The 11005-nt window shown below is 41.7% G+C and overlaps 1 protein-coding gene across 1 annotated transcript in view; it reads right to left on the reverse strand.

The window, feature by feature from the left end:
- The window catches only part of LOC137440899 (pinopsin-like), a 102438-nt gene extending 98616 nt beyond the window's left edge, over nucleotides 1-3822 (reverse strand). Inside the window, exon 1 of the mRNA XM_068137655.1 lies at nucleotides 3102-3822. Within this exon, the coding sequence (XP_067993756.1) occupies nucleotides 3102-3438 (337 nt within the window). The 5' untranslated portion in view covers nucleotides 3439-3822. The remainder of the gene's footprint in view (nucleotides 1-3101) is intronic.
- Between the last annotated feature and the right edge of the window lie 7183 nt (nucleotides 3823-11005).

The raw sequence follows: 11005 nt of genomic DNA on the forward strand, positions 1-11005 counted from the left end.
CTAGGCTGAGGTAGTTGAGTACATGTTAGAGGAAGGAAAGGGTACCACTGGAATTGGTGAGAGCTTATAATTCAGGTAGAAAATGTGGGGTTAGACCTGCAGCCTGACTACATCAAGTGCTATAAGATCAATTCTTGGGCCAAAGTGCCTGAACACGATGCATTGCAACTCCAGGGTGAGCAAAGAGCCAAGAATGTACTCACTCCTGTCCCAGTGTCCGGGAGGTGCCAAAGTAAGGGTGTAGAGCAATGTCAGGTCCCTCAGTCTGGGTGAGACAGAGTTTATTTAGAATAAACTTTATTTAGAATAAACCAAACCAGGTTGGAAGAGACCTTCAAGATCATCGTGTCCAACCCATCAATCAATCCAACCCACCTAAACAACTAACCCATGGCACCAAGCACCCCATCAAGTCTCCTCCTGAACACCTCCAGTGACGGCGACTCCACCACCTCCCTGGGCAGCCCATTCCAATGGGCAATCACTCTCTCTGTATAGAGCTTCTTCCTAACATCCAACCTAAACCTCCCCTGGTGCAGCCTGAGACTGTGTCCTCTTGTTCTGGTGCTGGCTGCCTGGGAGAAGGGACCAACATCCACCTGTCTACAACCTCCCTTCAGGTAGTTGTAGAGAGTGATAAGGTCACCCCTGAGTCTCCTCTTCTCCAGGCTAATCAATCCCAGCTCCCTCAGTCTTTCCTCATAGGGCTTGTGTTCCAAACCCCTCAACAACTTCATTGCCCTTCTCTGGACACCTTCCAGCAAGTCAACATCCTTCCTAAACTGAGGGGCCCAGAACTGGACACAGGACTCGAGGTGTGGCCTAACCAGTGCAGTGTACAGGGGCAGAATGACCTCCCTGCTCCTGCTGGCCACACTGTTCTTGATGCAGGCCAGGAAGCCATTGGCCCTCCTGGCCGCCTGGGCACACTGCAGGCTCATGTTCATCCTACCATCAACCAGCACCCCCAGGTCCCTCTCTGCCTGGCTGCTCTCCAGCCATTCTGACCCCAGCCTGTAGCTCTGCATGGGGTTGTTGTGGCCAATGTGCAGAACCCGGCACTTGGATGTGTTAAATCTCATGCCATTGGACTCTGCCCATCTGTCCAGCCTGTCGCGGTCTGCCCTGCCGGTCTTCCCCCTAATTCTTACCCACAAGCTTTCAACCCGATCGTCCATAATCTCCAGCTCAATGGCATCTAGTGCCTCCCTGATGTACAGGGCCACTTCTCCACCCCTTCTTCCTTGCCTGTCTCTCCTGAAGAGCCTGTAGCCGTCAATTGCAGTGCTCCAGTCATGTGAGTCATCCCACCACGTCTCTGTGATGGCAACTACATCATAACTTTCCTGCTGCAACAAGGCTTCCAGCTCCTCTTGTTTGTTACCCATGCTTCGGGCATTACTGTACATGCACTTCAGCTGGGCTGCTGGTTTCACCTCCAACTCTAGCTTGTCGCTCCCAGACTCTTGCCTGAGGGGACTAGTTTCAGACTCTTCCCCCTTCGAAACTAGTTTAAAGCCCTGTCGATGAGACCTGCCAATTCCCTTCCCAGGATCTTTTTACCTTTGGGGGACAGGCCGTTCTCATATACTGTGACCTTTCCCCTTCTCTGGGACAGATCTACTCCATCTGTTGCCAGCTGGCCTGGTGCAGTAGAAAGTTTCCCAAGATCAAAAAACCCAAAATTCTTTTGCCTGCACCAGCCTCTAAGCCACTTGTTAACTATAGCTGCTGATCTGTTTCTTATGGTATTCCCTCCTGCAACGAAGGGTATAGACAAAAAAATTATTTGTGCCCCTGACCCCTCAACCAGGTCTCCCAGGACCCTGAAGTCATTTTTGATAGCCCTGGGAGTTCTGGTTGCAACATCATCATTCCCTAACTGCATAACTAGTAAAGGGTAGTAGTCAGAGGGCTGTACCAGTCTAGGCAGCCTACTGGTAACATCACTAACTTGAGCTCCTGGCAGACAACAGAGTTCCCTATGGGATGAGTCAGGCCGACATATAGGGCCCTCCGTTCCCCTCAGAAGGGAATCACCAATAACAATTACCGTCCTCTGTTTTTTTGAGGGAACAGGTCCTGATGACAGGGGAAGGCTGCTTAACCTTAGGCTGCTTTGCCTTAGGCTGTTTAACCTCAGGGAGAACCCCAGATGGTGTGTCCTCCAGCATCAGGACCACCTCACCCTCGATCTCCAGTGCTCCATACCTGTTTTCCAAGAGCAGCGGGGAAGGTGAGGGGAGGCAAGGAAGTTTAACTTTGCGTCTTTTATTCACACCTCATGTGCAACCACGGGCCAGCTTATGCTTTAGTGGATCTTTTTTTAATGAAAGAATAAATGCAGAAAGGGTCACAGCTTGGTGATGTAATTCTTGAAGTTCTTAAAGAGATTAAAACTGCCCTATGGCTATGCTTTTTCCTTTATCTGTGTTTAATATTTAAAATAATTTTCAATTAAAACACTTAAACCTAGCAGCACAGGAAAATATTTATTTGGACAGGAAAAGAATGCTAAACACTTTATTACGACATCTTTGATGCACGCTTCGACCATTTTAGACAAATCTATTCCTAGGATTCAATTTGCTATTGAATTTGCAAGTACATGATTTTTAAATAAAGCTTTTCCTTTCTGGGAGAACAGAAAGCATCTAATGATGAAAACTGTCATTATCTGGCCCTTTAGGTAATTGATGGAATGGGTAATTTCATGTAGTGAATGGAATTACTTTCAAGAGGCTTTGATGATGACAGAAGCAGCACTGAGGGGTCTGTACCTCATCACTGGTACAGATTTTCCTGAAAAAGGTGTGTTCATACACTTAGTAAAACTCCTTCCAATGGCTTGCCTCTTTCTACATGCCATTTTTAGCTCTTAAAAACAAGTTGTTTCAAAGAAAGCTATATGACAGGAAATATTTATCAGATCTAGGCTACTCTCTCATAAAGTCTTCTGTCAAAACATTCTAAATCATGCATTTGTGTTTGACCATAGCAAGGCAATCAAAGTATCCTTCTGTTTACCAATGAGCTCATTGATCAAGTTGCTTCACACGCTAGTGTCAAAAAGAATAAGAGAATCATCAGCAGACTCTTACCAAAGCACGAATTGACAAAGCCGTACCACCTACAACCATGCTCGCCTCCAATCCATTTGCCATGGATATTAGATGCAAAACTGAGCGTAGTGCCCGAGATGCACACTAACATGTCACTGATACTGATGTTCAGGAGGAGCATGTTGACTGGGTTACGGAGGGTTTTAAATTTGCAGAAGAGGATGAGGACAATCAAGTTATTCAAGAAACCAAAAATCAAGATAAATCCAAGGAAAACAGCCACTATTGTATGCCCATTTCGTGAGAGTCCAGCTCTTGGCTCAACAGAATCTGTAGGTTCACCAAAGCTCAGGTTATATATCCAAGTGTGGTTCATTTTGGACTTTGACAGGTATCAGTCAGAGCAGAAATGCCAGGTTCCCTGTGCTGAAGTCCTCCAGCAGTTTGCCAGAAACATCCCACCATCACAGGTCAAATCATCTCAGGAGTCTTATAAACTTCACTCAGCTGAGATATCTCTTAGATGATTTCACAGGTGTGAAATACTCTGTTGCATCACAGGAGTATTTTCCTGCACTGTTCCCCTCCTGTGGTCAGCTCTGCCACTAACTTCAGTATAGCAGAACCAAACAAACAATCAATTCAAGTTCATCTGTGATATTTAAACCCAGGATCATGTTAGATGATCTTTTTTGAGGCTCAGAAGGAGGGGGGAAAAAAAAAATGCTTCAGCATGGTCTCTTTCTTCAGAGTATATGGCCAGCCCTTCTATCAATGGGCAAATACCATTGTTTCCTCTGACAATGGACGTTTTTCTGAAAATACAAAAGAAAGCCAGCATTAAAGGAATTCTTTGAATGCCAAGACCAAAACGCAGACACCCAATTTACTGAGAGTTCCTCACTTTTTTATCTGTAACAAATATTTCTCAATATTCTCTTTTTTTCTCTGATTTTCAACAGAAAAATAATTTTGCTGACACTTCCTTGGCTAAATGGTTTTTCCCTAGCTCACAATTTAGCATGGAGAAGGCTATTTGTCTCAGGTGAGAAAATGCATAGTAAGACATGTCTTTTGCAGCAGCTTCCCAAAGAAAGAACTGTGTCTTCCTTCACATGAAAGCCAACCCATACCAAGCAAAGCTTCAGTCTTGGCTAGACCTTAATTAAAATGATGAAAATTTTAGAATAAAGTATTTCTTTATTCGGGAAGAATAATTTAAAGCACGTCCTCTGAAACTCTGGTGTGTTTACAAAGGTTGGCAGAGCTGTGATATCAATTTCACCTCTCCTACATTTACCAGTGGACAGATGTTCTCCTTTATTGCTCATAAACCAGCCAAACACCCAAATCTTCACAACTCTTTCCCACCACAGACATGAATTTGTATACCTGCCTGCAGAGAATACACTCTGTGTATCTCGTGAAGCAGTAGAGGAGTACTTAATGTGGATGCATAACTGCTTAGCCAGCCTGCTGCATGTTTATAAGCAAATTCTACACAAAAATTTTCATAGAAATGCAGATGGGCATATATACATAATAATAAAAAAAAGCCATCTGATGAATAATGGTGTGTATCAACAGATACAGTCTGTTCATAGAGACATATAAATGCTAGGCAACCCACTACTGTTATTTGCTTTTAATGTTTTTCAGTTAAAAAATTTTAACTGTAACTCTGCAAGCAAACTTCTTTGGTATGCCTCTTATACACACTAGTGAAGCCTTAGCCACCCAGGACACCCTGCTGACAGCACCAACATTTAGAGGAGCTGAGGTTACCTTTGGAATTCAGGTTTGCTTGCTTGTTCTGTGATGATCTTACAGTGGGTTTGAACTCTGACAAATACAGCTGTCTTTACTTTCTCTTGTGATGAGTAGACTATGTATACATATTGCAGACTGTCTATTGTTTAGTCACTGACAATCTGAAATGGTGATGCTTTCTGCTTTGTTACCCTTTTTGAGGTACATAGAAATTTAGACTGGTAAGGGTCTTGGTAGCATATCTGAAAGAAAGAACATTTGAAAGCTTCTTTCTACCATTTTGAAATAAAAATTATCCCCTGTCCAATTCTGGTGGCAGGCTATAGTAGGAAGAGGCTGTCAATATACTTTAAATTTGCTCATAATCATGTTTAGAGGAGAGTGGAAGTTTAGTCAAATGCAAAACAAATGAAACAATGATTAAAAAATGCTAAGCTTTTCTCAGTCACTAATTGTATGAGTGAAAAGGGAAATAGTTGAATTCTTTTTCTTTTTTTTTTTTGTATGGAAAAAAATCACAGGAAAATGAGATGTATAATGAAATAAAATCAGTAAGTAATAATTCCCAGATTTTTTAATTGATTTATAATTCCTCTTACATTGTAGCTTCTAGCAAACTAATCTATTATTTTCCCCACCACTTTAAAGATAGTTTTGTCTAATCTGTTTGCATGTGACCGTTTACTGAAGAATGCAACAGTCCTATCTACTCAATTTTCTGCAAAGCCTATTGCAGAATTTGACTTCAAAATATGAAGGCACTTCAGTCATTTACACACAGATTAATTCCAGCTACAACACTTCAGTCATTTGTGTGCAGACTAATTTCAGCTACAGATGCAACTTTCCCCCCCCACACACACCCCCCAGTCTGAACTGGTTGCACCTAGATAAACTGTAGCAACGGTCATCCTACGCCAACATAAATGTTTCTATGTGGGAATTAACTTCACTGGAATAATCACAGAAAAGCTTCTGAATAATAGTATCATGAAACATCACGGCCTTGGTGTCAGTACAAAGCCAAAGGTTTTAATTTCTTAGCAAATACAACTAACTTTATATACTTATCTCTAATAAGATAAAAATACAAATAATAACATGTAGATATTCTATATACACTAACATAAATCCTACATTCTTGAAGACATATTAAGAGTTCTTATGTACAGTGCTTGTAAAAGGACATTTACTCCCTGGAGTAGGATTCAGCTGACTAAAAATCATCACTCTTGACACCAGGTGTGCAGGCATAGCCCGGTGCACAGGCCACTTCTCTATGGACTGCAACCCATCTGGCTTCATCAGGATGACTTCTGCCCTGGTATGCCAGGGAAGGAAGCCTTAATTCCCAAGGAGGAGGACAAGGTCCTGGCAGTTCAGCATAAGATACATTTTAAAAAGTTAGTACACACATCGTGAAGGTCAAGCCATGCAGCCACTTAGAAGATGGCAAAAAGGACAAATGAAGATGTACTTCAAAATATTTGGGGTGAATTTCAAAGGCAGGAGCCTGCAGAGGAAAATGTCTGAAGGGCTTGGATGTGTGGGAGTAAGGATTTTTAACAGTTTATGTATGAAGTGCCAAGTTTTTTTCACTTTTGTATGAAACACAAACCAAATTCAGATTTCAATAAAGCTTTTAAACTCCTGTACCAATAACTTGAGGACTGGGTCTAGCTCTTACCTACTGTTAATGTTTAGATTAATAATACATTATTGCTGAAAAAAAAAACACCTGAAGATGCCCTTGTGTGCTCAAAGGTTAACATGTTATTCTTTCCATTTTCTCTCCAGATGGATAGCTTGGATTAATAGAGGTTATTACCAAACTCTAGAGCTTGTAGGACTGAAGTCTAATGCTGCCAATTACGCTTTTCAAAACAATGTTTTAAAACCCTGTATTTGCATTTAAAGCAAATAAATTAACATCCAGTTTGTCTCCTTCAATTTGAGTTGGTGTGGAATGGAAAACATATCAGAAGCAACACAAAACAGAGTCAGGTGAAACAGGCCAGAAGTTCATTTAACATCACCAGTTATTAAATGCTTCATCTGTTAATGGGTTCTGACAGAAGTCATCTAAAGACGCAGTAAAACAGACACCCATCACTGCTTGCACTTTTCTCTGAACCAGTCTACTGGAAGAAAAAGATTTCAAAAGATGTTATATCAGCTTCTGGGGATGCTGACATTATCACTGAGAGTGTAAGGCTTCTTTTCACACCTGACACCACCCATTAGTTTGAGCAGTATCTTAGATCAGTGAAGCTAATTTTTCTTTCTTGCTTTGTTCCAAAATTAGTACTAACTTATTGAACACATTAGCTTTAAAGGCTTAGGATTGTTTTGGGGTTTTATTGTCTTACATGAGAGCACATGAATTATCTCTAATTGGAAGATTCTTTACTTTCTTCCCTTGCAAAGCTGTGCAAAAGGCCAAAGATGATACTTAATTTTTAAATATTTTACTTGCTTAAAACAAAAGCAAGCTTTAAAATCATATTGCTAATAATAATATAACTTAAAACTAAATTAAAAAATATTTACATTATCCCATGACATGGAAGACCTATAAAAAGACCCTTATATTTACAAATCCACACAGCCTTATTCAACCTCTTCTTCAGCTTTCTCCTTCATTTATGAACTTTGCTTTCTCTGAAAACTTATAATTTTAAAATATTCATAACGTTTCAAAGGCATTCCCAGATGACATTTTATCAGGTAGAAATCTGTTTTGTTTTGTTTTTTCTGTTAACATGACACCAGAATTTTGTCAGGAATTCTCTATTACTAAGTTTTTATATGCTAAACCTTGTTTTCCAGATCAGAAACTGAATTATTCTTAATAGCAAGTAACCACAAACAGAGGTATCACCTGAAATCATTTTTCTCAAAGGTAGTTTAAAGATGGAAGACTCTGTGGGACTTTACAACATCAAATACACAATGTGATATATTAAGAGTTGCGGAGCTAGATCATTAGAAGCAGTCTCAAAGACCTAGAGGAGGGAGGTTCTCAAACCTGCTATCTGTGAGAGAACCTCTTGCATGCAGACTTATCATTAGAAATTCACATTTATGAAGAAGAAAACCGTAAAAGCTAGTACAAGTGTAGAACACATGCAGCGAAGTCCACTAGCGGACTCACTTGAAGCTACACTACTTCCACACTACTTATTTGAGGGAGAATCCTAACAATATGGCAAAAAAGCAGGGTAAATACCTGAACCATTGTTTTTTAAATAAAAGCTACCTTTGTATAATATTGTTAAAGTGAAGGCAAACCTTCGTAAGTGCAAAGCGAATTTTTGTTTTTTGCACAGAAATACATAAATACATGAGATAACAGTAAATGAGCCGGACCCGTTTCTGAGCTGCGCTGAAGCAATGAGAAGCGAAGGGACTCAGGGACTCAGCTGGGATGGCTGCAGCAGAAGGGTCAGACAGCACCTCCGCGGCGCTCCGGCTCTCCCCAAGCTTTTAAAAATTGCATCGAGGCAAAGCCCCTCCAGACGCTGTCAGGGCATGGCTTCTCCTTCACAAACTTTTAAACACTTACTGGGAAAGGGTGGATTTGGTTTTGGTTTGGGGAGGCGGGGATGGGGGGGGGGATGTATAAAAAACTGTAAGAAGAAAAACCCACCTCCATTTCTCATCCAGGGCAAAAAGCCACCTAACTCCCCAGCAAAGGCGGACTGAGTGGCGACGCGCTGGAGCACAGGCATCCTTGGAAGGCACAGGGCGTCCCCCCTCTCCCCGCGGCTCCCTGCTGGTTGCCCGCTGACAAGGCACTTATTCTGAGCGGGACGGACGCAGTGAGCTCGCCCCGCCCGCTCCCATCTCCTTCTCCTGTCCCAGGAGGGCTCAGCAGATACCCAACTCCGGCATGGCGGGGAGAGAATAAATACATTTAAAAACAAACATCAAACGTCACAAACAAAAAAGCACCGGGGGAGGGCTCCCCCACCAGCCCTGGCAGCCGCCGCGCTCCGCCCGGGCCAGGGCGTGGGGCACCGAAAGGGAGGGCCGTATGGAGGTCACTGAACAACCCACATTTTAGGAGCCTCCCCACCTGTCGGCTTCTCCCTGCCTGCTGCAGAGATTCTCCCCTCCTGCGCTGGCCGCCAGGGTCTGGCGGTGACTCACGTTTGCACAAGAAGGTCAGGTTAGGCACCCCGCTCACTCTTACTGCTAAGCAAGCCGGTGCAAACACCTGCTCAGCACCAGATCAGGAATACAATCTGAAAATGTGTCCAAAACAAGACGTGTATTGTGTGTAATTGCTGCTCATCGACTGTGTAGTTTCCAGATGTATCTTTACATCAGGCAGCTACAGCTCAAACAAGCGCTGTGGTTACTGTGTGTGGAAATCTGTGTTTTCAGAAATGCATGTATCACAGAAGTAACACATGGCTTGAAAACTGGGTAATGATTTGTCCCTCTCTTACTACTAGCAGCTACCACTACTGTTTTAGACTACTTCTGACTCTGGTCTTTCCCCAGGAAAAAAAAGAAAAACGTGGGGGAATTAATTGCTGAATGAAAACTCCAGACCACAAAAAAGAGATACATGCCTTGGACTCTACCTTCCTATGCTGAACATCTAGCTCTGGTCCTTGCTGAACTTGTGAAGAGTCTTTTCAAGTTGTAGATCATGCTTAAAGTCCGTTGATTGTTCTCCATTGTCATATTATTGCTCCTCAATTAGATTTAACTTTTATCTGATCACACTTGTGAACTTTTCCTTCTCCTGCTTTAAGAGAAACTGATGCAGCTATTGCTATAGAAAAACAGCCCAGCAAAAAAGATGCTGTGGAATCTGTTCATAAAACATCTCCTCCCTTGGAAGCCTAAAGGCAGACATCTTAGATATTATTTGTTGTACTAATGAGTCTCACTTAAGATTAACTTTGGAACAAAATCTATTTCCTCAAATAGAGTACAGATATTTTAAAGAAATAGATCTAATATCATCATCTTTAGAAAATACACAATATCACAGCTTTGCTGAATAGACCTCCACTGTAAACTAAGAACTGCTTAGTCTAGAATACAAAATTAAAAATAAAACTTGCTAATGTCACACTTAAAGAGACAACAAGAGTGTACCTCCTTTAGAGAGGTCCAACTAAAAAGTATACAGGGTCATTTTTCAATGTCATTTATAAAACGTGTACCTCTGAAATCCTCCATAAAGGCATCTAGTTGTGAAGCACACCACATTTAACAAATGCACACACTTTTAATAATTTTTCAGCAGCATGAAAACATGCTTATACAGGTGGAAAATTGTACTTCATTATATGGTCAGGTGAGACAGCCTACTAACAATAGCTGCATTAACAAATCATTTGAAATTCATTTACTTGTCATGAGCATGGAAGTTTCCAAAAGGTGGGTTGTACTAGTAAAAAAAGCTTGCCAACACAAACAAGTCATCAGGCAGTTTACACAACTAACCCAGTGAATTCCCTTTTGCTTCACAGATTGATTCAGAGTAGCTTAGCAGCATTTCTAATTGCCAGTATGTCAGTGAATAGCAGGCAGCCTGCTATGCTTTGGATGGTGACCATTTGGGTTTGTAATTCTGAGGTCCTGCTGATGATTCAGAAATTGAACTGGGGTATTAGAATTCCTTGCTTTGTTCAACAAAGAATCAAAGTTGCTAGTTAATTCCAGCATCTCCCATGAATTTCCTGCTTACATCCTGCTTCCAAAGAAATTGTGTGGGTTTTAGTAGAGTTTCTAATATTTTACAGAAGAAGGGACAGTAAATGAGTCAAATAGGTAGCAATGTTGAAGATGCCTGCTGTTGTGTTCCCCCAGTGTAGCAGTCCATAGCTGTATTTATACTGTTGTCCACAGGAATGACCAAGAGCTCACCATCCTTGACTGCAGCACCTGGAGATGTACAGCAAGGTGGAGAACTGGGTGCACACAAACATGTAAGCCAGGTGGACAGCAGAAGGATGTGAAGTTGCAATTGTGTCCATGTGGTAGTTACATCCTGCTTTCAGATGCCCTTAAAATTGATAGGGTATAAGAGATCATCAAGATGCTTTATGTTCCTACAGAAATTGCTTTTAGTTTCATTGTATACAATCTTTCCAGCTTTCCCATTGCTCTTTAAGAAACACCTAATTAGTTCAGCTTAGCACTAGGAGTAA

Source organism: Melanerpes formicivorus, unplaced genomic scaffold (assembly GCF_026170545.1).
Source record: "Melanerpes formicivorus ecotype bairdi unplaced genomic scaffold, bMelFor1.0.p_v2 SCAF_1, whole genome shotgun sequence".
In the NCBI taxonomy this organism is placed as follows: domain Eukaryota; kingdom Metazoa; phylum Chordata; class Aves; order Piciformes; family Picidae; genus Melanerpes; species Melanerpes formicivorus.